Source organism: Borostomias antarcticus (genome assembly GCF_949987555.1).
Source record: "Borostomias antarcticus genome assembly, chromosome: 10".
NCBI classification, from domain to species: Eukaryota; Metazoa; Chordata; class Actinopteri; order Stomiiformes; family Stomiidae; genus Borostomias; species Borostomias antarcticus.
In genome coordinates this window covers 6,026,923-6,054,422 of record NC_140243.1, presented here as the reverse complement: position 1 = coordinate 6,054,422, position 27,500 = coordinate 6,026,923, and the positions used below count along the sequence as shown (strand labels likewise).

Sequence of the window (27,500 nt, the reverse complement as noted above, 5' to 3'; positions counted from 1 at the left end):
AAGGTTATGGTTTAGGAGTTGGGGAGAGCTGGCTGATATCCGAGATCTCAAGGGACACAGGGTGAGATCACAGTATGAACAGAATTGAATCGAATTGAATGTAATAGAATAGCTTCAGAATAGTTGGACTACAGTGATGACTACAGTGCTGTGGGCTACAACACCACTCAAACATACTAGACGTGTGTCCACAACATCCTGAAGCAGAAAAGGGATTCCAGGCTAAGACCATGCAGAAGCAAAGGGATTTGGGATTTGCATATCCAAGTGGGTTGGAGTTTCAAGGAGCCATTCACATACCCACTGACTGTTCTACTGTTCTGGTATGAATAACTTTGTTACTGAATCATATTCTTTATTAATCACATCTTGTTATCTGGTGAGTCACAAGGAAAACCTGAGGGTCTGAACGTCACAGCAGGAATCAGCTTGAGAACCGCAGAACAAAGGCTTCTCCACACACACACACACACACACACTCACACACACACCCACGCATATACAATGACATCCAAGAACTTTATGACCAACTGCCTTCCGTGGCTGTAGACTTCAGGATGTGGCGTGGTTCCCTCAGCAGTCGCATGACTATTGGGGGACAGCAGGTTCTCCTCAGAGTTTCACTGTGATCCAGACGCCAGCGGAAATACTAATATCTTACAATATTCTGACAATCTTCCATTCCCCGACATTGAATGTTCAAAGCCACACTTGTCATGCATGGCTGAATCACTGAAAACCTGCATGATGAATCTGATTATGGGGAGGTGGGAGTGTTTGTAAAAAATAAACACCATTGGAAAGACAATAGGTCAGCTGTGTTAGGGGAAGAAGGGGGGGTTGGGGGCTGCAGGAGATGAGCACATTTTCTTTTGTTCTCTTTCCTCTGGCCGTATGTTTCTCAACCTGTCTGTCCGGGCTGTGACCGGTGCAAACACTAAATCACCTCCTCTGACAGAATCCAGACCTCAGGGACCTACGTCCCCATGGTCACAGAGGTGAAACCATCTTCACACACACATCCGGGATGTCCCCTTAACGCACACACGCATACACCCCCCCCCCCCACACACACACACAGGAACTCTTGCCAAGCCCTACCCCACAAAAAATGGAGTATCAAGCATTTGGAAAAAAAAACAACATCTAAATCAAATGTATAGCAAACTATCCAAAAATAGATTCACAGCATCTATTTCAAATCCTATGATAGCAGCCCCCTGTCTGAACGTAGCCTGAGCAGGGCTCCGGACTCACCAGCAAGCCTCCTCCTCCGATGCCCATGAAGAACCAGGTGAAGCGTGAGAGGTGCTCCTGCTTCAGGTAGGCCAGCTCTCCGCCGGGGAAGAACAGCAGCAGGTTGGCCACGATGCAGCACACCGCCAGCGGAAGCAAGGCATAGCCCAGGGAGCGCGAGAAGCCCAACGAGCACATCGCGCCGCGCACCGCAGTCCCTGGAGGGCAGAGCGAGGACCAGCCGGGAGCAGGAGAGACACGGAGACACAGCAGGGGGGTGAAGAGAGCGGAGAGTGTGTGTGTGGGTGGGTGTGTGTGTGGGAGAGAGAGTGAGTGGTTGAGAAGGAGAGGGGCTGCCGTAGTCCACTGGTAATCCAGATAGAAAACTGAGAGCTCTCCAAGTGTGTAGTGGTTTTAAGCGAAACCTCCCATCCTGCCTGTCAGGCTGAGGGGGGATGAGGGTGACGCAACAGGCCGGGTTTTAGGGCCGGGGGGAGAGAGGGGCGCCACAGGAAGAGGCTGAGAGGCTGGGGCTGGACCAATCCCACGGGGACTGAACAAGCATTCAGCCAGGAAAAAAAAAGAGACAAATCCCCAGTGTGTGTGTGTGTGTCTGTGTGTGTGTGCGTGGACACGTATGTGTGTGTGTGTTTTTGTGTCTGTGTGTGTGTGTCTGTGCATGTGCATCTGTGTATGTGTGTGTGTGTGTGTGTGTGTGTGTGTGTGTGTGTGTATGTGTGTATGTGTGTGTGTGCGTAAGCACGTATGTTTGTGTGTGTGTGTGTGTGTGTGTCTGTCTGTCTGTGTGTGTGCTTTTCCCACATCCTCTCCGAACCCTTAGCCAGAATGGGTTGCATTCACTCTCCATGGCATTCAAAACTTGTGACAAAGGAACAACTTTCCATCTCTATAGAGGAAAACGTCACTACAAATATTTTGGGAGTTGCTCAGCTCTCATGTGTTCCCACCCGCCTCAAGTTGCCTACTGTGGATATAGAGGCTCCCAGAGTTCCCAGAGCCTCCCATGCTCAGAAGCAAACTCATAAGACAATCCAAGGAGCTATGTGGCATGACAAACACAACGCCTATTCAGGCTGTTCAATTTGACATTTTGAATTGGTCAAAGCAGACATTTCAGTAGGGGTTTATTATTGAATTAACCCTAAAAAATGATTTCTTACATTAGAGGAATAGAACTATTGGCCCAGTAACTTCCCTTGCTATGTGCTGTGTGGTACCAGCCCATCATAACCTCATTGTGCCAGGCACCTTGGGTTCATTGACTGGTCACTGTTTACCTGACTAATTAAGCCTGCACTTCTCTACCTGGGCAGTATGGGGCATCAGATGAACAGACAGAGAGCAAACAACCACTATGATCTATAATAACTGTATAATACCATCTCTACAAGGTCATCTTCATCACTAACCAACAAGTAGCCTATGGCGCTAGGGGGAAATTAACTTTCGACACAAAACAAACAAAAAATCAGATGTATTATGTAGAATAAATGCTCTTATTTCAGCTATCAAGTTGGAATTTTACATTTTATCAAATTGGATCGACCCCATCAGGACCCTAAACCACTCTGAACGGGTCGCTGTTACCTGTCAGGTCTTCAGTCTCAGGGCCTGCGTTTAGGGAAGCTCTGCTTGGGATGGCATGTGTAGCTCGGGAGGTAGAGCGGCCGGCTGGGGATCACAAGGTCCCCAGCTCAATCCCAGCACCTGGCATTGTGCTTTGAGCAAGACACTGAACCTCACATGTGGCACCCTTGCCTCACAGCAAGAAGGTCTCTGGGTCTTTCTGTGTGGAGTTTGCATACCTGTGTTTGCAAGGTTTTTCTTCCAAAGACCTCAAAATGAAAAACATACAGAAGAACAGATCGCAAACGCTGTCCGTCCCGACGGACAGGAGCACTTGGTTGGTCCCGTGGTGCATCCCATGCATGCTGCCTGTCTGTCTGCTTCCAGCTGCCCTCGGGGGAAGAATGACAGGATGGGTTAAGCGCAAAGAACATTGAATCTGCAACCCTAAAATGCATGTGTGTGTCCACCCGTGCACACCCGTCCAGCCCATTTGCATGTGTGTTAAATAGTGTACTGCATGACAAATAAAACAAGTGGTTTCTCAGGAGAATCAGGGATTTTCACCTCGCCGTAATCTGGCCTAATGAACACAGCTGCACTGGGCGCTAATGAGCTATGGCTGGGATTACCGAAGTGGATTATATACACGAAACAAACGGTTTGGTCAACAGAGGTACACTGCTCCATTCTTTCGGGATTAGGGGATGTAAGGGGATCAAACTGAGACAAAGTCCAATCCAACTCTGGGCAGCAGGCTGTCCGTCCTGTTGGTTAGCAGCCCGAGGTGTGTGTAGGTGTGTGTCCACAAGAAGAGTGTTCTTCTACTGACAGTGCTGCTACACCGCTGTCCCCTTAACGAGAGAGGGAGGGAGTGTGTCAGGCACCATGTCGCACTTAATCAACACACACACGCGCGCACTTACACACACACACACACACACACACACACACACACACACACACACACACACACACACACACACACACACACACACACACACACACACAGCTTCCTTTTTTTCTGTGTTCGGAGATGGTCCTCAGCTCCATATGAAAGGTGTTTCCCTGCTTCCAAAAATAGTCGGAAATAAAACATACCATGCCCATAGCCACCTGCTTCTGAGCGGGGGAGGCCCGTGTGGTGTCTAAAGGGCGTGGTCTGGGGTAATCATGCCGTTTAATGTTATGGCACACGTGTCCCTGTCTGGATGTTGTTGTGTTTTGCATATTTCTGATCAGCTTTCGCCAAAGTATTAGGAAAAGGCTGTCTTTCACTGGCCCATGTCCCACCTCCCCGCTCCCCAACACACACACACACACACACACACACACACACGCACACACAGGAAACCCAGGGGAGGGGGGTACTGCAACAACGGCCATGAGTCATACAGGAAGTTCCCCGGTCAAGCTCTTCCTCCCAGAGAATACGCAGAGCCATTCAGCTGGCATGATGCATCGTGGGACGTACAGTAGTCAAGGAGAAGCAACACTAAATACAGCACAAACTCACAAGAGCAGCTATGACCTCTCCACCATTTAATTATACCCCATGGTTTCTCACTGCTACCCTGTTTTACTTCAATACATACATGTATGTGTCTATGAAAAGCACATCCCTTACAGGGTTCGTATACCCAGTCCAACCCCTTACATAATGTGCATGATAAAAAGTCCTTGTTCTAGCACTGTGACTGCTGTGTCACTTATTCTTACAGAATGCTTTACTGACGATGACTGGAATGTAGAGTCGGTTAGGCTACTCTTGACAAAGTGTGGCCTATTTATTTAGAGAATTGGATATAAGCGTCTACAGTAAAAATGTAATTGTAGATGCAATACAAAAATCACATCTCTCCTGTCCTGAAAGTTGGTTGCTTGGAGAGTCAGTATAACAGAATAGCTTATTTACCACTCGAAAAGTTGTAAGATCGAAACGACTCAAAGAGACAAGGAGCTGATTAAGAGAATAACAACAGCTAGTTGTCATGGAGCCCGGGGGAGTAGCAACATCACAACAATCTGAGAATCTTTATGGTCTCCAAAAACCCCCGCTTAAAATAGCATGACAGAAACAAACAACTGATTCATTAGTCTAGAACTTCCGTTGTGATTCAGACAAGCAGATGAACTGGAATAAAAACTTGACAGAAGTTTATCAGTGTCAAAAAAGGATTTGTATACAAAAATCAAGAGCTTTGAGTTGAATACATTATCACAAGCTGTTCAAATCCTCAAATAGAAGGTAACATTTCAATTTAATTTGCAATGATTATCACACTGTTTATATGATGAAGATGACTGATGCACGAGTGAAATGTTAGGAAGGTTTGTAAACTAAAGATGGAATCAACACAGCTTTGGTTTGACTGGCTGTCTGCTGTGGACTAGAGGGGAGCTCAGCAACACCCCCTAGAGGAGAAGAGAGGAGAGGGGAGGAGAGGACAGGAGAGGAGAGAAGAGAGGAGGAGAGAACAGGAGAGGAGAAGAGAGGAAGAAAGGACAGGAGAGAAATAAGTATCCCTGACCACAGCCATCTCCTCTAGGGTCAGATGCTGCCCACAGCATCCTGTCTCCTGGTCCTCTTGATGGACACCCGGGTTCCACCAAACTCCTGCTTGCCCCGCCCCAAAATGTAGCTGCAAGTCTTCAGCCACAGCTGCCTGGTCCATACCCCTTCCTCCAGGTTGACTTTCCACTGCAGGGCTGAGAGGAGAGGAGGACAGAATCCTTATCATCATCATCATCATCATCATCATCATCATCATCATCACCACCATCATCATCATCAGCAGCACCACCACCACCACCATCATCATTGTCTTCATCATCACCATCATCATCACAATCATCATCATCATCATCATCATCATCATTATCTTCATCATCATCATCATCACCATCATCATCATCCTCATCATCATTATCACCATCACCATCATCATAACCATCATCATTATCATCATCTTCTCAGCTGTCCACTGGGCTCAGAGACGAGCTCACTACTTCCTCAACAGGCCTCCGTGTTCCTCTGGTTTTGAATAAACAAACATGTTCTATGGAGGCCCAGGAGGAACATTCAAATGTTTATGATATGAGCAACTGTCCTCGACACGGACACACAGCTAGAAAGTCGATGTTTTACGACCCAAATGTGGGACAGGAAGAGAAGTGCTGAAACTATGGTTTGTGGGGGGAGACGGGGTATATGAGGCACGACTGTGTCCTGCTACTGACCTGTTCCTTTTCAAATCAATTCAATAGGCTTTTATGGCATGAAAAAACAACATCACATGTTTACATTGGTGAATGGGCCGGTGCCAGCCTTGCCGTGGTTCCCTCTCAAGCCCGGTCCACCGGTGAACGCAGCAGTCAGATGTACAGAGGGCAGAGGGAAGGCAGGAGGGGGGGGGGGGGGGGCATTCAGGGCTTGCTGGGGGTTCAAGCCAACATGTTCCAACAGCACTCAGAGAGAAGGGTAGACATAGGATAGTTCTATCAACTATGATGATGATGCATGAGTGCGTGTACAGTACATGTGTGTGTGTGTGTGTGTGTGTGTGTGTGTGTGTGTGTGTGCGTGTGTGTGTGTGTGCGTCCCTCCTTTGACCCTCAGGGAGCAGAGGAGGCGGAGTGGATCAGCAGGACGACCACGATGGCGTGGTATCCCCCCCCCCCCCCCCCCCTCCACTCAGTTACCATGGCTACGCTCCAGGGAGAAGTAGGTTCTGCAGTTCTGATAGGACTGCAGGGAGGTGGGACGTAGGAGGATTACAATGAAACTCATTCTATTCCTGAGATGTGATTTGGGGTTCTGAACAAGCTGCGGCCCCTGCAGTGGTGGCGATTGTGCTCTGAGACCAAGCCCTTTTAATGTTCCAACTCTTCATTCTTTTTGTGTGTTCTTGGACATTAAAATGTTATGGTTAAAATTATTAGGTTTATGAATTTAGGTTTATGGATTTATTAGTAACTCCAGTGCTTCCCAAATGCAATTGAAGTAATACTTTTACAACATCAATCCTTTGTGGCTACATTCCCAGAGTATGTTCATCTAAGAAGTCACATTGGTGTCTTCTTATCACTGCAGCGATAAGTTAATCAACAGCCAGTGAGACATTTATTTACAGACAGAGAGACAGGGAGCTGTTTCTCTATGGAGGCACGTCCTTCATTAAATATGCGTTACAGACGTGTGTTATCAATGTGTACACTCTATGTCAAGGCTATGGACTGTACATCTGCAATAGTCCCTGTGTCATCCTATGTCACCCTATGTCTTGTGTATGTGTGTCTATGGCACCCTATGTCACAGGTATGTGTGTGTGTTTATATCACCCCATGTGCATTAATGTTTCATCTATGTCAGGCCAGGCTAGCATGGAAGCCACTGCCCCCAGGTACCAGGCCCGACCGGAAGGTCATGTTGTTACCACTGACCCATGACATGATCCCCTGTCTGTCCACCACACAAAGAAGTACACCGTGTCACTTCCATACTCCACTTTAGCACTGGCCCTGAGGACCAACACAGATCTGAGATCAGATCACATGGGGGCGAAGCAGACACCTTCTTGTGGTGCCCCCGTCAGTAGCTGCAATTAACCACAGCAAGCGAAGCAAAGTCTGCCAACTGAAAGCCACCACCCGGGCTGGTGCTTGGCTGCCACAGGCGGGGAGGGTAGCCGGTGGAGCTTGCTCTGACCAATCCTGACCTGGCATTCCCAAGTGTCGGAGTTGATAACCGGCTCCCTGATAGACGCATGCTAGGAAAGTTTCCGCGGCCCCAATATCGACCATCACTGATAACCATGCCTAAACTTGTGGACCTCGTCCTGAGCGAGCCGGTGAAACGATCGAACTTCTGAAAGGCCAACTGGAAACACTAACGCCTCCTTACCCATAGATTGCCAAGGTGCCTCCCACCACCTAACACCAACAACGTGGACGAGGCGTGCCAGGAACCCTGCGGCATACTGGTGAAAGCAGCCAAATACGGACGTTGCAATAGCTACACACCGTGCTGGGATGCAGAGTGCGACAGTCTCAACTGTGCCTTCCTCCGGGCCCCCCAGGAGCTGAGTCAGACAGGCTTGCTTCAGCCCTGCTGTGAAGACTCAGCTGAAGGAGACAAGAGCGCTGGGAGTAGGCCATTAACTACACTGACTTCTCACACGCCAGCCGCAAGGCATGGAGCATCCTTTACAACCTCACTGGTAGGTCCAGACACTCCCCCCGTCACTACCCCATCTCTGCAAACAAAATTGCATCACAATTTGTGAAAAGTGGGACATACGAGGGCAAAGACCGCAAAACGTCACAACTACTAGCACTGGTAACTTCTCCTGAATCTCATGAATTCACACCGGAGAAGTTCACTGGTGCACTCCAGCATGTAAAGCCAGGGAAAGCTCCGGGCCCTGACTCTATCTGTCAGGAGCTTATACTGCATGCTGCGCCTGCCTTGAAGTCCTGGTTAAGAGCGTTCCTCTCTTCCTTCTTCTCGAGTCACTGCGCAAGAAGTTAACATAACCTAGCCCTGGTCTACCAGTGAATACTGCGCACCGGTTTGGTGCCGCAACGCTCACACCCGCCTCATCGACCCGCTTATCAACGAAGCCTTGCGCATCGTGATGGGATTCCTGCGTCCCACTCCTGTGGACAACCTTCCCATCCTTGCAGGCATCCAGCCCACTGGCCTCCGCCGCACAGGAACCACACAACGTCTCGCCTGCCGGGCCATGGAGCCTAACCACCTGCTCCATGACAGGCTTGCTGAAACAGCAGAGCCTCCCCGGTGACTCAATTCGAGACAACCTTTTGTGCCTGCCGCACGGGATCTCCTGCAGAAATGCAGAGATCTTAACATCAGTAAGGCTCATGGATGCACAGATGGGGCTTGGAATCCTTTGAGGCGTGCAAATGTGGCGCCGAGAAACAAACCGCAGACCACGTCATCCAGAACTGTCCGATATATCGGACACCCAACGGAATGCGTGGCCTAACGGTCGTGGATGATGAAACGGTGACGTGGCTCCTGGAGGTGTGCCCGGATATAGAGCCCAGGTGACCCCCTTACCCAGGCTCGGGGCGGTAAAAGGATAGCCCCTCGACCCCGAGCCTGGGGAGAGAGGACGAACCAACCTTACCCAAATGACGAAGAAGAAAATAACAGATACCTTCAAACATGGCTTAAACATAGGAATGGTGAAAACAAACTGACCAGAGACCAGCTGTTAAGGGCAAGTTTGAACCCCATATAACCCCCACCTGTGCAGTAACAAGCTGTTAAGAAACACCTGCATTCTGGGTAAACCTTTCACAACAATTATACCTATTAACCTTGGGTGGATTTATCCCAAGGTAGCAGCATGGTGGTGTGTGCGTGTGTGTGTGTGTGTGTGCATGCCTGTGTGCGTGCGTGCGCGCGTGTTTATGTGTGCGTGTGTGTGTGCATGTGTGCGCGCGTGTTTATGTGTGCGTGTGTGTGTGTGCGTGTGTGTGTGTTCATGTGTTTTTTAAAAGCTGCCAAGTAAACAAGGATTTCCCTCTGTGAGTGGATTCTCTGTGAGTGGATTAGTGCCGTAGCAAACAGCCCTGTTCTGTCCGACGGGTCTGTATGGAACAACGGGCACAGTTACAGAGGGCTGGTGATCCTCAGGCTCCGCTGGGTCATGGGGGGCATGGAGGGCATGGAGGGACGCAAGGGCGTAGGTTTGGTTTCAACATTGGTAGGGACCATATAACAGTGCATCCTGCATACACAATTGAGGATGAGAGGTTAAACCTCTTAAATATTCATATATTTATGAAATTGAATAATACCAATACAATGTTAGTGTATCACATCTCTCTCTCTCTCTCTCTCTCTCTTGGTTGCTGCTGTGTCCCTCCACTCTCTCTCTCTCTCTCTCTCTCTCTCTTGGTTGCTGCTGCATCCCTCCACTCTTTCTCTCGGCTGCTGCTGTGTTTCATGCATAAAATGATTTGATTAAAATTGAGATTTTCATTGGATTTTTAGACTGACATTCAACTCATAAACTCATCTGTCCATTAGGGGAGTCACACAATACCAGACAGTAGGCAATACCAATTGTGATATTCCACAATCCTGGATACTCAATTCGATACCATAGTTGGAAAAAGTAAATACTTCAACATACACTACTTTGTTTAAAACACCCTCCAGCCAATATAGTAAGAAGAAAATTATGAGATTCCAGTTAGTATACGTTAACTCTGAACAATGCAAACTAACTCACTCAAAATGGTACGGTCAATTCTGTCCTTCCAAACTATTGGAAGGCCATCTAAATGATCTAATATAACTGCACTCCAAAGATAATGCGAACAAGGTTGCTTAGAAGTTTGTAGGGACAATTTGGGCCTCCCAAAATGTTAGTAGGGACATGTCCCGACCGTCCATACGCAAACCTACTCCCTTGGAGGGACGTCTCTCATCATAGCTAACAGGACTAGAAAAATTAGCTAGAAGACACACACACACACACACACACACACACACACACACACACACACACACACACACACTGGATATTGGATCAACACTTAGTTTGTCTTCCATCTAAGAATTGGAGGCCAAAGTCTACAAGTAATGACCCATTAGTACTGTCAACGTCGCCAGAGTAGATACACACAGAAACACACACACACACACACACCCACACATACACACAGACACACACACACACACACACACACACACACACACACACACACACACACACACTGACGACACGGCAGGAGACAAATGGATAAGGATACAAGTTATAGAACTGGGTGTGGAGGAGTGGAGGCAAACAAACCTAATCTAATACAAGCAGAGGGTGCCTGTTACCCACAGGTACCAGTGCAGAGAGATAGGTACATAGATAGGTTGATAGGTAGATATAAATGTAGATAGGTAGATATTAACGACTCTGGGGCTGCTTTCCACTGTGGTACGGAACCGCAGTTAAAACGCAGTCCCTGATTGGCACAGTATGGTCTGGATTTTGGGATAATCGCTCTCGTGGAGGCGTAGGCCAGACCGTTCTGCGTTAGTGAAACAGAATGTGAGCTCGCGAGAACGAGATGGTCGTACCAGGCTAGGCTAGCACCTTGCATGCAGCTGCTGTCATTGGTGTGTCAATGTATGTGTGAATGGGTGAATGAGAGGCCATTGTAAAGTGCTTTGGATAAAAACGCTATATAAGTGTAGATAGATAGATATCAAATCAAACTTTATTTATATAGCGCATTTATAGATAGATAGATAGATAGATAGATAGATAGATAGATAGATAGATAGATAGATAGATAGATAGATAGATAGATAGATAGATAGATAGATAGATAGATAGATAGATAGATAGATCATTCCTTACAACTAACAGTACTATCAGTATTGTTGGCTGGAATCCTTCCTGTACATTTGGGAGTTGTAGTGTTAACACACACACAGGGCATACTGTACCCAGAGGTGTGTGAATGTGTGGTCAGTGGCATGTAGAGCTACCTGTCCCTGGAGAGTGAGAATGTGTTACACAATACTACACAATAGTTTCACTGCTGTCCTAATCACTCACTGGATTTTCACAAGGCCACTAAGCTAACATACTAAGAACATAGTTAGCATGCATGAATGGAGGAGACAAGGAATCAATGTTATCTCACCAAAGAGGGGGAGTGTCTAAGCACACATGCACACACACACACACATACACACACACACACACACACACACACACACACACACACACACACACACACACACACACACACACACACACACACACACACACACATACTCTGACCGGAACCCTAACTAAAGGTACTACTACAAAAAATAATCTAGGGTTGGGGCTGTCCTTTCTCCAGATCGATCATCAGTGACATCACTGGTGGGTGCAGTCCACCCACGGTCAGGAAAATGTGCCCCGTCACCGTGGTGATTCACCCGGGTTGGTATGGACACAGCATGAGTGAGCTGGAGTCACAGATCAATGGCAAGTCCACAGTAAAGTCCACAGTGAAGGCTCCGCTATGTGTACCTGTGGGCACTCCCATGTGAGTCGTACAGGACCATGTGCCTGTCCTTCTGGGGACTCCACCTCCTCACTCATGAACAGTGTTTACTGACTGCCTGCCAGGGCTGAGTGTACACGTGGATCGCTATAGCTGGCCTGTAACTATGGAGCTGAGTGTCCCCAGGTTGCCTCACATAGGGGCCCGTGAAATAGGGGGGCGGGCATTCAGTATGAGGGAGGTTTACCCAGAAGGCAACCCTGTTTACCTGAAAGGACAGAGCTAGGGCAGGGTTACGGAACATCTGGCCCCGATCGGGCTCCCGGCCGCTAATGAGGAAGTGTCCACCCCATGTCCGCCCATCCACTTACAGTACCTCGGTGTTGGGCGGTTACCTCAGCTATGGGGAATTACCCCCCACCCCCCTCCCCCCACCAGGGTCAGCTCATCCGCGGGTCGCAGCACTTCCTGTAGAGAGAGAGCTGAACACGTGAACAGGAAACGGACGGTCGCTACCTCACAGGAAGTGTCTTGACTGGAAGCCCGGAGAATGGGGTTGACACAATAGGAGGGCGCCAAACCCCATCCCACCCCAGCACTGATCCTGACCCTGACCTCTGATACTACAAAGAGGGTTCAAGCACAATCTTCACAGTAACAAGGAGAATTTGATGAGGATTTCTCACTCTTAGCATAAATTCCTTGATTCTCAAATTTTTTTAAAACAGCAAAGAACGTCGAAAATATTCTGGGATCTCATGTAGCCGACAAGCGTTCAGTGTGTCAATGTGTTATCATTGGCTGCTGCAGAGATGTTTATCTGGTTCTGGGTAACGTAGTTTACTGATGTTTACAGATCACGCTGCCTGCAACCAAACAGGGAGATGCTCTGGACTGCAGCTGAGACAACAACACGCCAGCATGACACTGCAGGGAAGTGGAATCAGGCCCTGCCAGACACCAACACACTGTACTATATACATATACTGTAAATAAACATAGAAATGTTCACAAACACAGGTACCAGCTCAGTGGCCTTGAGGTTAGAGTGTCCACCCCGAGTCATACAAAAGACTATCAAAAATGGTACCCAAGGGTTGGCGCTCAAGGGTTGGATTGGGGGTAAGTCCCTGCGACATGCTAAGGAATCAGGAGGTAGGCTCCTGCCCTATGGGCCACTAGGCTACTTACAGACCTATACACTTAAACATAGATAAACCTATGGAGGAACTGATGTGTGTATGTCACGGGGTGACGAGTGGGTGTGCAGTGGTAACAGGGCACGGCCTTAATTAGAACACTAATTGGTGGCCGTCTGCACGCTAGCGGTGCGCAGGGCGCTTGGGTTGATTGGCACACAGGTGTGGTCAATTTGGGGTTTCTCCCCTCACGTATATCAGGCAGGTGCGGGCAGACGAGCGGAGACGTGGATGGTGGATGACGGTGCAATCGGCGCGACCAGAGAATTAAACGAATCTACAGCTGTTGGACGTTCCTGTGTGTGTGCCTTGGGCAGATAGGAGACCACACGGGGAGACGGAGCAGAGCGCCGCGGTCCGACTGCAGCGCCATTGCGCACGAGAGGGAGAGAGTCTTTGACGACAGTGGAGGGGTGGGGACGCGTTCCACCCTTCCTCCAGTTAAGTGCCGCTCTTCCATTGTTTGATTCACCACCCAGCAAATCGACGGTTACTCGCCTACCTTCTGCGCATTTGCGCCATCTGATGTAGTTGGCTACTCCACAAGGGACGTGTTAATTCGCTTTTATTACAACATCCTAACCTGCTTAGAGGATAGTAGCCACAGTCATTGAGGGGAGGAGTTATTTTCTAGTTTGATTTGATTTCTACTTCATGGTTGCCGTGTGTTCATGAAGCTTATTGTTCTTTTTGATTTATTATTTGGAGTGTATAGTTTGGAGTGTGTTGCAGTATATTAGTTGCCATTTGTTTAGCCCCCCCCCCTTTGTACTCTGTCCCTATCTCCCCGTAACAGCGGCCTAAGCATTTTTAATTAGTAGTCTACAATAGTGGATAGTAACTAGCAGACACCCCACTTATAATATCAACACACTGTCTCTGTTGTGGGTTGCTGCCCGTTCCCCTGACTGCCCTTGTTGTCTCAAGGATACCGCTGGTGGACCCACTGTACCTCCTGGCCCGTGTCGACCGACAGCCTAACGGGGACTGCCGCCGCAAGGACTACTGCAGACTCTTGGGCTGAATTGGACTAGAGACACTTTTTTTAATTGCTTGTTTTCTATATTAAAAGGACAATAAACTGTTGAACTTGGAAGCTGCCTCTGCGCCCTGATTGGACAGATACTCCCCAGTAGAAATAGAAGGTCTGCACCCGTGACATGTACATGTACAAAGCTACTGTAAGACTCCATGGTTGCGCACATTACAATTGCCTGGGAAGAGGGAGGCCCCAACACTGGCTAATAGAGCCAGTCAAGCCAGAAAGTCTGCACATCCCTTTTACCTTCACCATGTTTTATTACATTGCAGACTTCTACAATAGATTGAGTTCATTTTTTGTCTCAAATTTCTATACAAAACAGCCCATAATGACGAAGTGAAATCTGTTATTATTATTATTTTTTTAGATATTTGTACTATATTAGTACAAAAATCTAAATATAAAATATCACACCATTTGATATGACACCCCAAAGTGAGCTGAGGTGCATTTTGTTTCCACAGATACTGCTTGAGATTTTTTTTACAACTTAATTGGAGTCTACCTGTGGTAAATTCAATTGATTGGACATGATTGGGGATTGCCACCGCCTGCCTATATAAGGTTCCACAGTTGACGGTGCATGTCAGAGCAAACTCCAAGCTATGCGGTCAAAGGCCCTCCGGAAAAGGATTGTGTCGAGGCATAGATCTGGAGAAGGGTACGGAAAATGCTCTGTAGCTTTACAGGTTCCAAAGAGCACAGTGGCCACCATCATTCATAAATGGAAGAAGTTTGGAACCACCAAGACTCTTCCTAGACTGGGCCGCCCGGCCAAACTGAGAAATCGGGGAAGATTGACCTTGGGAGGTGAGCAGGAACCTGAGGGGCACTCTGACAGAGCTCCAGCGTATACTTGTGGAGATGGGAGAACTTTTCAGAAGATCAACCATCCAGGCAGCACTCCACCAATCAGGCCTTTATGGTAGAGTGGCCAGACAGAAGCCACCCCTTAGTAAAAGGCACATGACAGCCTATTTGGAGTTTGCTGAAAGGTACCTAGAGGACTCTCAAACCATGAGAATCAAGATTCTCTGGTCTGATGAAACCAAAATTGAACTTATTGGCCTGAATACCAAGCGTCTCATCTGGAGGAAACCAGGCACCACTTATCACCGGGCTAATACTATCCCTACAGTGAAGCATGGCGGTGGCAGCATCATGATGTGGGGATGTTTTTTAGCAGCGGGAACGTGGGAAACTAATCCTGATAGAGGGAAAGATGAATGCAGCTGATATTTTACATTTTGATTTTTAATAAATTAACACAAATGTCTAAGAATCTGTTTTCACGTTGTCATTATGGGCTATCGTGTAGAATTTTGAGCCAAAATATTTACTCAATTTATTGTATAAGTCTGCAACGTAATAAAATGTGGAGAAGGTGGAAAGGGTGTGCAGACTTTCCAGCTTGACTGTATGTATGTGTGTATATATATATATATATATATATATATATATAATCTGAAGGTGTGTCTGTGGCCATAGTTACTTAATGTCTTAGTGACACACATCGTCAATGCTGCATCACCCACAGGACGAGTACAGCAGAGTTTGGATCTGTTCAGTGATTGCCGCCATCGCCATGGTATCGGCTGCTGACACAACATGAGGACTAGGGAGAGAGTGATGACAGGAGGTTCCATTGCCGGGCCTTCTACTCCAAGAACTACCGCTGTAGAAAAAAGTCTAATGGGTAAGACTTGGCAGAAGAAAAGAAAGAAGGACTGCCCCCACACCTCTTTCATGCCAAGTGAAGCTGCTTGACATTCATATTGAGTCACATACTATCTGTGTGACTGTGTCAGCTCCTTAACAAACCATGACGGCAGCCTACCAGCAAAGCAGTACAAAAGCAGTAGAGGAATACAGTACAACAACCAGGTTTGTGGTAAAACAGTAACCAAAAAGACAAGAATGGCTCCATTGACAACCTGAGGTGCTGTTCGATAGGGGGCCCAGCCCAGCCCAGCCCAGAGGGAGGGATCGATAGATACCCCCCCCCCTGGGCTCCCCCTGCTGGGGCCCGGCCTCCAGGCAAATCCCCTGGTGGAAGATTAACCAGCCAGGGAGTTGTCATAGCACAGAGGCTGTAAAGTCGGGTAGGGTCAGTGACATCACAGGGGTTTATATAAACCTCCAGTCCCAATCGAAGGGACTGAAACTGTCACTTGGGAGCTGCCGCACGGGCGTTCAGGCCGACAGAGGGACTTTTTGACCGAGGACGGTATTCTCGACCCAAGTGTGTGTGTGTGTGTGTGCGCCAGTGACAGAGCGATGTGTTCTGGCGGCTGTGCCAAGTGCCTGGGCATCACCCTGATCCCGCTGGCCATCTTGTGTGTGCTGGCCAACATCCTGCTCTTCTTCCCCGGGGGGGTGGCGGTCAGCGACAACGCACACATCACGGACGAGGTGTGGTACTTCGGGGGGATCCTGGGTTCTGGGATCCTGGTGAGTCGCTGTTCTGATGGAGACTTAATTATGTACTTCTCTCTTTCCGACTAAAGGTTTCCAATGTGAATGCCCCCCAGATTTTGAATGCATTATTTTCTAATAATTGCAAGTTTGTCTGATCTGACTTGTTGAGCTGTTTGTAACTGGAAGCATTTTGTTCTGTCCCATGAACTTTATGGGCTGTGCTCATCTGAATAAGGATATCCCATATGTGTGTCTCTCTCTCTCTCTCTCTCTCTCTCTCTCTCTGATCAGATGATCTTCCCAGCTCTGGTCTTCCTCGGGCTCAAGAACAATGACTGCTGTGGTTGCTGTGGCAACGAGAGCTGTGGAAAGAGATTTGCGGTGAGGATGAAACACTTCACAAACTTCTACTCTCTCACATACCCTCTCTCTCTCTCTCTCTCTCTCTCTCACACACACACACACACACACACACACACACACACATATTCATATCATTCAAATCAATCGTCCCAGGGCAGTGAATTTCCCACAAAAGGCATTTCACATGACATGTCAGACAGAGCTGGTATTAGCAGACCGGCGGAGAACACAGGCAGACTTTCAGCCCGCGGTTACTGCGGTTATCGCCTTATCAGTACTGGGGGAGTGTGTTCCACTATCAGTAGAGTCATCTCATTCTGGTTTGGTCGGTTCAGGGAAGGAACAACGACGAACGATTCTTCACTTGTCAATATGTGTGTTTGCGTGGAATGTTTCAGTAATCATGGCTGCCTACGGTTTTGGACATTATTCAAATTACAATTTGACACTGTAACAAGGCACATGTTGACACACACATTACAGACGTTGCATTAGATTACATTGAAATATCCATACGACCTCTTGTAGGTGTGTTGGATATCAGTCAATGCCAGGTGGTTGCTGGTGATGTTTTCTGCATGATGACCTCGCTGACCCCTGACCTCTCTACCTCAGATGTTCACTTCCATCATCTTCGCGGCGGTGGGGGTCCTCGGAGCCGGATACTCCTTCATCATCTCTGCTGTGGCCCTCAACAGAGGACCCATATGCCAGTTTCAGCCCAACGTGTCAGATGCCAACCTGATTTGGAGCTATCCCTTCGCTGACGGGTAGGTCCTGGCTTTTCCTGGATTTAAGACTGTGCCTGTGTGTGTAGATAATAGACAGCCTATCTCTCTCCCTCTTCCTAGAGTATGGGTGTCAAACTCAAACTGGCTTGGGGCCGCTGCTGGTATTGTCGTATCATATCCATAACATCCAGATTTCCAATAGAATTGGGTTTTGATTTCAATTTTATATGAATGTGTAGTTTGAATAGGTATGAAATAACTAGAAAACATAATTACTTTTTTTTTTTAAGAATTTGGCGGACCGGATTACATTATATTTTTTAAATTATGTTGGGGCCTGAGGTAGGGGGGAGGAGGGCCGGAGATGGCCCCCGAGCCTTGAGTTTGACACCCCTGTCCTAGAGACTTCCTTTTTTCAACGTGTCCCGTGTCCCAGGTGTATGTGGATCTAGTCCTGTCCTGTACTGTGGTCTACATCTGTGACCAGGGTTACAGTTAGGGCTAGAGTTAGGGCTAGCTACGTAAGGTTAGGGCTAGAGTTAGGGCTAGCTAGGGCTAGGGTTAGGGCTAGCTAAGGTTAAGGCTATGTAGGACTATGTCTATATCTACAGTATAACCCTCTTCTCCCTCCCTCCCTCCCTTCACCAGGAACTACCTGTCCAACACCAGTATGTGGGAGGTGTGTTTGGAGCCGGCGCGCATCGTGCCGTGGCACCTGACACTCTTCTCCATGCTACTGATCATGGGCCTCCTGCAGGTGGCGCTGTGCGGCTTCCAGGCCATCAATGGCCTCATCGGCACCATCTGCGGAAACTGTTGTGGCTGCTGTGGGGTAAGACCTTAAAGGCCTGAGGCAAAAACGCTCTAATCTGTTAGCAAAAACATACAGGCGGCTCAATGTACCTGTTGAGAGCCCCCCCACCGACTGATCTACAAATCATCTTAAACACTGGTCATGTGAAATACCTAATCCTTATGATTTGTAAATTTGTCAAGTGGCCCAGGCACCCCGAGCCCCTCTGCATGTTTTTTCAGGGCCCAATCAAAAGATTAGAGACAGTAAAGACACTACTAGTCTCTCAATTCCTTCCCTCCTTGACTGCTGCCTCCTTGTTTCCTTGTGAAAGCGTATTGAGAAGAAGGTCTGTTGTCCAGGATCAGGTTTGATATTGGGGGTCTATTAGGTCAGCGGCTCCTGTACAAACACAGTCTGGTGGCTGGCCCCTTCCCTCCCTGCTCTGTGAGACTGAGCGACGCCAGGTGTCACTGGCCTCTTGGTCATGTTATCTGACCGTGACCTCTGTGACCTCTACCAGAATGAACTCATGGGCTGTGATGGACAGCACTGATACACTGTTGGCCCTGTCCTTTCCTAGTTAGCCTGTTCCTCACACTCCCTCCATCAAATCCCTTTTAGTGCTCAGTCTGAAAGCTGTTCTGTATACAGGAAGCACTCCCTGGCTGTTTTTATTAGGAGTGAGTTGAGGAGGAATGAGTTTGTCAAATGAGTGTCCTTCTCTTGTGTTGCAGGGTGACGGGGCGGTCTGACGATTCTGCGACTAAGGGCCGAAGAACACTGGCCCCTCTTAACCATTTTATATTGTTTTTAAACTCAACGGAGGACTCTGCTCGATGGACAAACCTATGATGGCAGAGAAGGTCCAAGAACTACTGTTATCGTTACGATATTGTTGAATATTTATTCTGCATATTGAGATTTTCTATTTTTTACTTGGTTATGAATGGGCGTTCTGAACTAAAGGCCTATTTCAGTGACAGAAACGAAAGCACTTTTTATGTTATATTGTGTCATAATTATACACCCTTAAAATAACAAATAGCCACATAATTATACACCGTCAACCAAACAGCCACAATCACCTCAAATGATGTAAACAAAGTTACTTTAGTTAATTTAACTCAATTAAAATCTGAAAATTAAAAAAAATCTGTATCTCTAGTCTTACTCCAAGGTACATACACACCCAGGGCAGCTCATCTCTGACGTACAGAGGCATGGCAGGTGATGTGTACATAAAGAGACACTATGTTTGATTAGGTGGTGGCCGATAACATTTTATAATTTTATACCATACAGTTCCTGGCAACAGGGGGGGGACATAAGCAACTTCCACCTCAGTGAGTCAACATTGACTCAGGTCCCAGCTGTTACTGAGGGTTTATGAGGACTAAAGGTTCCACCATATAACATATCTCACACACACACACACACACACACACACACACACACACACACACACACACACACACACACAGGCTCATTGATCACACACAGTAATCTCCTCGTGTCTCTGACGCACACTAGCATCCCCAGCACTAATCATTACAGGGCGTATGACAGGTCTATCTTACTGACTAGGAGTGTGGGGAAGACTGTGTTCCTCCTGTTCAGGAAACAAACAAGAAAACAACGCAGCACAGATTCCACGGTACTCAAACCAATTTATTTCAGTTTTTTTGTTTGTGTGTTTTTTTTTACATGTTAAACATTTTCATTGTCGATTATCAGAGACTTCTTGCCGAGGTTACATAATAATTTCCAAAAGAACTGCACGCCGTCTTAACACAGTATAGCCATAATGTTAGTGTGACATCACCACCCATCTGCATGCATTGAACATCCCCTAACCCCAGCTAAACTGACGACCGACACCGTCACGACCTTCAACTCAACACGACCTTGACCTCAACGCCAACCACCGAGTCCCAGGTGAGCCGCTGCGCTATGCTGCGCTAAATATTGCTAGCCACGACCCAGTCTTGCCCATCCCATAAATGCCATGCCATGCTAGTATGCTCCTAGTCAAACATATACTCTGCACCACACACTAGTATCCCTGAAACAATTCATCGCTTTTCCTCTGCAGTCCCCCACACTCTCTCTCTCTCTCTCCCTCTCTCTCTCCCTCTCTCTCTCCCTCTCTCTCTCCCTCTCTCTCTTTCTCTCTCTCTCTCCCTCTTTACTTCTCTTCACCCTCTCTGGTACATTAAAAACTAGACAATCAGACACTACAAAACGTCCAGTTTTCTTGAACTTTGAACTTGTGCCCACACTACACAAAACCCGCCCCGCAGTGCCTGCCCCCTAATGCTAAACCAATCTCTGCCCTGTAACTGACAAAGGACCAATCACCGGAGCCACTGCTTTTCAGCTTAGAGCCGAGGGAAGGTTTGTGTGCCGCTGGGTGTGTCAGAGCTGGTCTTAAGTCTTCCTGTGGCCAAGGGCAGGCGTCACAAACGCTCTCATTCTGCTCCTCTCCCCCCTGTCCCACCCTACCAAACAGATCGTGACGTTAGGACATCATGAGCGTGGTGCTGGCTTGTGCTGAAAGCCACTTATTCTGGCTCGTTATTGAACAACCTCCCCCCCCTCCCCACCCTTCGCCCCGCACCGCCCCTCCCCTTCCCACCCCACCCTCTCCCCATCTCCCATGATCCATCACTCTCGCCATCTCAGTCCTAACGTGCTACACAAGTCACCTAACACAGTAGTGGCCATTCGGGCTATAGTCTGCCTGCGCTAGGCATAGCAAATATCTCATTCAACATGCAATACAAAAACTGAGACAAATGTAGAAAAAAAAACAAAAAAAAAACAATACCTGACCCAACCGCGTTGTAAGAGTTGGGTCAAATTAGATCATTAGGCAAACACCTGCCAATCAAATGTAATGATACAGTGAAGTCCTTTATTCTCAGGCTGTGTAGAATACTATTGTTGCATATTCCCCACCGGGGTATAGATCAGCCACTCCTAGGCTGGACCAGAGACCAGAGCCTTGAACTGAAAAGACATCCTCCCTCCCTCCCTCTAACACAACTGGATGGGTATAAGCTGTGTAGAGGAGCACATGCTTTAGCCCATCTAATCGAGCTAGATCAGAGGTAGGAAGAAGGGAGGATGGATTTTAAAGTACTGTAATGAAGCCCTAGGGGGAGAGTTTGCTCATCGAAGATTATCAAGTTCCTTCTACAGAAGCCTCTAAGGATCATCTAACTTCAACACTCACTTTAGGATCAGACATCTCTCTCTGTTCCTCACTGATTTGTGGTGCTTTTAAATCACTATTTCATTTAAAAAACAACAACAAACTAAAATCTCTAAAAAATAAAAGAATCATAGCTCTTGATAAATACTAAAAATGCAAACTCTATATTATAAGTCCTACAACGGCACCAGATGCTTGAAGAACCCATCTAGGCTATTTTACAGTATATAAAAAAGAGAATACTGTAGTATGATATAAAAGGTACATAGTATAAAACAACAGTTTTAGGTATGCACATCACTGCATCACCATGGGACAAGCTTTAGTATTCCATAGCTACGCTGTCATCAGCCGGAGTACAATGATCAAAACGGCAACAAATAAACATTGTTCTCTTACAAAAAAAAATGAGTAAATTTTTTTTTACGCTTTAAAGCTTTCTGTAATGATATATTGAACAGTAGGAAACATTTATTTGGTATAACCTTAGAAATAAGAAGAACAGAGACAGTTTGATTATCTGTGGCTGTTTGGCTGGTGAGAAGACGGTTCTGCTGGTGATAGTTGTGTCTGATACCAGGACCGACAGCACCAGAATTGCTGGGGTTCCACAATCTAGAACCCATGGTTCTTTGATGGTTCTATGTCTCTCTTTCTCTCTCTCTCTCTCTCTCTCTCTCTCTCTCTCTCTCACCCTCTCTCTCTCTTGCCCTCTCTCTATCTCTCTGATGTTTGAATAGTCCTGTTATATAACACAGTTTACAGTTGGAACTGCAGGAACCAGCACTGGGGTCCATTTTAGATCCAAGACCAACCTCCTCCAACCCTGGAGCCATTTCATAACAACAACCACAGAAACTGCAGTGTCAGCTCCACCTACTGGTCAAACCGCCACCCTGCATTCTATTGATGGTCACAGCAAAATATAATGACAGAACCGAAGGTTGATCATTCTCTTATTCACCAAGTTTAATTGTTCCACGTAAAGCATCGCCCCAAGAGAGAAAGGAATGCTGGTCAAATACCGATCATGATTCCTCCAAACCAGGGTGTATATCTGCTGGGAGGGCATGGTGACCTCACAGAACAGTGCTAATTTTGTTCTTTGATCGTGCGCTCGCTTGTGTTCTGTGTTGCTTTGTTCTCTCAAGGCTTTGGTTAATACTCTACACCTTTGTTCTGGACTCAGAGCGGTTGGTGTGTGTGTGTGTGTGTGTGTGTGTGTGTATGAGAGAGCTCTGGCAGACAGACAAAGACAGAAGAACACACCAAAACAGAGATACACTGATTTGAATCGAAAGGTAGGACAAAATGTTAAGGGTCTTTAGATGTGTGGTGGAGTGAGTCTTTAGTCCCGCTAGGCGCCTGGGAGTGTGTGCGTATGTGTTTTTGCGTGTGTGCCGTCTGTGCGTGCGTGTGTGCAGCGTGTGTGTGTGTGTGTCTACAGCCAGGTGAGGAAGGGCTCGCTCTTGTTGAGGACTGACTCCACATCGTTGAGGATGGGTATGAGATCGGCGCCCTCCAGGGTGCCCAGGTCCACGTTGGTGCCCGGCAGGGAGTCCAGGAAGTCGGGGAAGCGGCTGTGTTGCTGGGGCACGTTGATGTTGCACTGCACCATGCTCTCACCTGGAGGGGTGGGAGGCGGGGGGTGGGGTGGGGGGGGAGAGGGGTGTGTAAAGCATATGTGTGAGTGTGAGTGTGAGTGGATGTGTGTGTGTCTGTGTGTGTGTGTGTGTGTGTGTGTGTGTGTGTGTGTGTGTGTGTGTGTGTGTGTGTGGTCAGTTTCATGCTGTTCCCGTCTCTCGCCTCAAGTGTTTTGGAACGCCGCGTATTGTTTACATCTGAGGCGGTGTTTAGATACTGAGTGTGTGTGTGACTACTGTGTGTGTGTGTGTGTGTGTGTGTGTTAAGAGAGTTTTTGAGAGTGCACGTGTGTGTGTGTGTGCGTGCGCGCGTGCATGTATGTGTGCTGTATATATGTGTGTGTGTGTGTGTGTGTGTGTATGCGTGCGTACGTACGTGTGTGCGCATGTGTGTGTGTGTGTGTTTGTGTGTGTTACCTGTGTCCATCTCCTCCATGTTGTTTAGGAAGTCCTCAGGGGTGGTGGGGATGCTGTAGCAGCCCAGGCCCAGCCCACTGTCCGTGCTCTGCTCCCGCGAGTGCTGGAAGTGGCCGCTGTGGACACACACACACACACACACACTAGGCTTGTCAAGGTTGTCGGTGTTACTCGGTGTTCAGGCATACACGGTGAATTCACCGAGGCATTACTTTAACACCGCCCACTGTTGTTTTCCGCCCCCACCGTCGTTTTACTTATCTAGTTAATTTTCGCATATCAGCTCTCACTCATCACTCTCAAACAAGTGTCTGATCTGCCCCTCCGCACAGAGCTGAGTCTAGAGGAATCAGATTTCAGTTTCAACTCACGTGAAGAAGGTAGGGTGAGGTTATTGCTAGCCTCTCGTGGCTAGTTAGCCTAGCTAACGTTAGCCTAACCACCGGAGTGGCTGTTACCATTAACTACTGTAGCTGGCTATCTTATTCTAGCAGTCAGAGTTCCGTTCATAACACCAATTTGCGGAGGCAATTTGGCGTTGTATGCCTCCACGGCTTGCCTGCAAATGTGCGATCACAGTAAGGTAAGAATAAGATGAACGTTAAACTCAGTCCTGTGCTTCTTTATAATTACAATCAGAATTCATTTATTGCCATGTAGTTTTTCAACATACTAGCAATTTGCTTCGGGCATAGTGCGTATTCCTAGTAGACTATGTTGAAAAATTGCATGGCAATAAACAAATTCTGATTATAAAGAAGCACAGGACCGAGTGTAACTTTTATATCTGATCTTACTCACACATTTGCAGGCAAGCCGTGGAGGCATACAACACCAAATTCAAATAGGCTACACAACAGTGCTGTTCAATGTAAGGCAAAGGTCTAACATTAAAGATTAAAGTAGTAAGCGCTCTCTTATTGTAGGCTAGACGGTGTTACTGGTAACACTGGTGTTGTCTTAGTTAGTCGGTGGGGAAAAATGCACACCATGACATCCCTAGCACACACACACACACACAGCTTAGAATCAATGCGGTGAAGGCAGAGAGAGAGAGAGAGAGAGAGAGAGTGAGAGAGAGAAAGAGAAAGAGAGAGAGAGAGAGAGAGAGAGAGAGAGGGAGAGAGAGAGAGAACCACAGAAACAAAGGGAAGCACCAACCTGTTGAGGAAGGGGTCCGCGCCACTGGTGGGCATGTTGCCCTGGCTCATGTTGCCCTGGCTCATGTTACCCTGGCTCATGGGCGCTGGGTTGCCGGCAGTGGGGACTGACGCCATACTGTCGGAGTCCATGGGCAGCTGTCTACATAGCGCCACCTCCTGGAGGGAAGCAATGGTGCACAGGGGAGGGAGGTAGGAGAAAGGAAGAGAAGAGAGGAGAAGAGAAGAGGGGAGAAGAGAAGGAAGGAGAGGAGAAGAGAGGAGACAAGAAGAGAACAGAACAGAATAGATGAGAGGAGGAGAGGAGGAGAGAAGAGAAGAAGAGAAGAGAAGAGAAAAAAAAGGAGATTAAAGGGGAAAAAGGAAAAGGGAAGAAGAAGGATTACAGATTACTATACCTGTGTCCATGGATAAATGAATAACTTATTGAATGATTTAATGATTGAATGCTTGTGAAAAGTGAATAGTGTAATTATCAAATTAGTAGGACTTATCAAATCAGTAGGAATTATCAAATCAGAGACAAAGATTTCCACAGACACAGCCTGCGGACACGACATGATTGGCTGACAGACTTGGAAGGAAGTGGGACAAAGGATCGCTTACAGGTGTGCTTCCTGCTGTACAAGTAACCTGTCTGACTCCCTCAGACACACACACACACACACACACACACACACATACACACACACAAACACACATTCACAAGCACGCACGCACACAAGCCTGCACGCACACACACACATACATGCACACACACACACACACACACACACACACACACACAAGCACGCACGCACACAAGCCTGCACGCACACACACACACACACACACACACACATACACAAGCACGCACGCACACAAGCACGCACGCACACAAGCACGCACACATGCACGCACACACACACATACATGCACGCATACGCACATACACACATGTACACATATACTGTCCTGAGACACCTGAGACACACAGATACTGGGGGCTGTCATTCCCTGTGAATGGCCTGTGAGTCATTTGAGGGGGTTTTCCAGGCTTTAGAGTGAAGTAGACCCCGCCCACAACTGACTGTGCCAAGACACATTCTCTCTCTCAGTACAGTGGGTCATTTTAAATGCCAGTACAGGAATTAGAAAGCATTGGAAAATCTACTGTATGATATAATATTTCTAGTGGGTAAAGAGTGTGTTCTCAGGGTTGGCTGTCTCAATGTAAACACTCTTGTCAGGGCTGGTCCAAACCAGCACACAACAGGACAGTAGCAGTTACCACTCTCACCACCAGGGGGTGCTAAATCATACTTTTCCATGAACTTACCTAAGACTAAGCTAATCAGATCACATCTGTTCCAAAGCAGTGCTATACATGTTTTTAAGTCCAGTGCAAGTCCCATATGTGACAAGGGAAGAAGAGACAGTCTGGCTTTGAGCTAGTTTAAGGAGTGTGTGTTTGTGTGTGTGTGTGTGGTGGGGTGGGGGAGGCTAGTATGTGTGTGTGTGACTGTCTGTAACAGGGCAGGGAGGGGTTGGTTAGGCCTGCCTCACCTGTCTCATCAGTTCCTCCTGGCGTCGCTGGATCCTCTCTCTCTCCATCTGGATCCTCTGCAGACGCATCTTCTGGTGCTGCTGTTGCTGCTGCTGTTGCTGTTGCTGCTGGGCGCTCACCCCTAGCGGGCTGGACAGGCTCATCTGCTGCTGGGGCAGGGTTCCAGGCGAGGCCAGGGCTTGGGCCTGGGCCTGGGCCTGGGGCTGAGCCTGGGCATGTTGGAGATGCTGCTGGTGGTGGTGCTGGGACATCACTGTGGAGAGATGGGGAGATGTTCACACGGTTAGTCGTGAGCTACTTGTAGCATTAGCCACTCAACTCTGGCTGAGTGTTGGCGTCCGTCAGAGAGTGATTCCCCCACACACACACACACACACACACACACACACACACACACACACACACGCCCCATTGCATAGGTCTGATTTTCCTTCAACAATGTCCCAGTACCACTTCTCACAACACCACTACAGAATCATGAGTGGAGACTGCTCCTACACACACACGCGCGCGCGCACGCACACACACACACACACACACACACACACACACACACACACACACACACACACACACCCTCATGCACAGGCACACACACACTCTCAAAAACTCCTAAAACACACACACACACACACACACCCTCATGCACAGGCACACACACACTCTCAAAAACTCCTAAAACACACACACACACACACACACGTGCACTCTCAAACTCTCTTAAAACACACACACGCACACACAGTAGGTCTCGGTCTCCAAACACCGCCGCAGATGTAAACACAGGCCAGAGATTACACGGCGTGCCAAAACACTGACGCTGCAGCCTGACTGGACCGGCAGGGCAGGGGAGGGGAGAGCTACGGCCACACGCTCACACCGCCTCAGGGAACGGGCCAGCGCTGAGCGCCGGCGCCATGACGACAGCATTTAGGCCGTCCATAAAGACTTACTTCCAGCTGCGGGGCGCATTGGAGACGGGGAGTGGAGGCCGGCGGCTGGTTCCCCAGAGACACTAGGCCCATGGATGTGACACTGACACCGGTCAGGCCTCGCACCTCGGTTAATCATCAGTTACCATTGTACTCGTGATGGAATAATCTTTATCAGACCATGAG

The 27,500-nt window shown here is 47.9% G+C and overlaps 3 protein-coding genes across 5 annotated transcripts in view; 1 reads left to right on the top strand and 2 right to left on the bottom strand.

Annotated features, from left to right (window-relative positions):
* tm4sf18 (transmembrane 4 L six family member 18) overlaps nt 1-1,434 on the bottom strand; it is a gene marked incomplete at both ends in the record, with an annotated part of 3,044 nt that extends 1,610 nt beyond the window's left edge. Inside the window, one exon of the mRNA XM_084445183.1 lies at nt 1,258-1,434. Within this exon, the coding sequence (XP_084301309.1) occupies nt 1,258-1,434 (177 nt within the window). The remainder of the gene's footprint in view (nt 1-1,257) is intronic.
* A 14,821-nt stretch (nt 1,435-16,255) lies between these two features.
* Nucleotides 16,256-19,543, top strand: tm4sf4 (transmembrane 4 L six family member 4). The gene is made up of 5 exons (XM_084444143.1): nt 16,256-16,545; nt 16,804-16,893; nt 17,491-17,645; nt 18,255-18,438; nt 19,137-19,543. The coding sequence occupies exons 1-5, from the start codon at nt 16,372-16,374 to the stop codon at nt 19,152-19,154; spliced, it is 621 nt and encodes a 206-aa protein (XP_084300269.1). The 5' UTR covers nt 16,256-16,371; the 3' UTR covers nt 19,155-19,543.
* Nucleotides 19,544-21,059: 1,516 nt separating this feature from the next.
* wwtr1 (WW domain containing transcription regulator 1) overlaps nt 21,060-27,500 on the bottom strand; it is a 29,642-nt gene continuing 23,201 nt past the window's right edge. For 2 of the 3 annotated variants that reach the window (XM_084444060.1, XM_084444062.1), the window contains 4 exons: nt 26,382-26,635; nt 24,838-24,995; nt 23,677-23,792; nt 21,060-23,242 (listed from right to left, as the gene is read on the bottom strand). In XM_084444060.1, coding sequence (XP_084300186.1) covers nt 23,058-23,242; nt 23,677-23,792; nt 24,838-24,995; nt 26,382-26,635 — 713 coding nt within the window. In that variant the 3' untranslated portion in view covers nt 21,060-23,057. The remainder of the gene's footprint in view (nt 23,243-23,676; nt 23,793-24,837; nt 24,996-26,381; nt 26,636-27,500) is intronic. The other variant, XM_084444061.1, reaches the window with a different exon arrangement.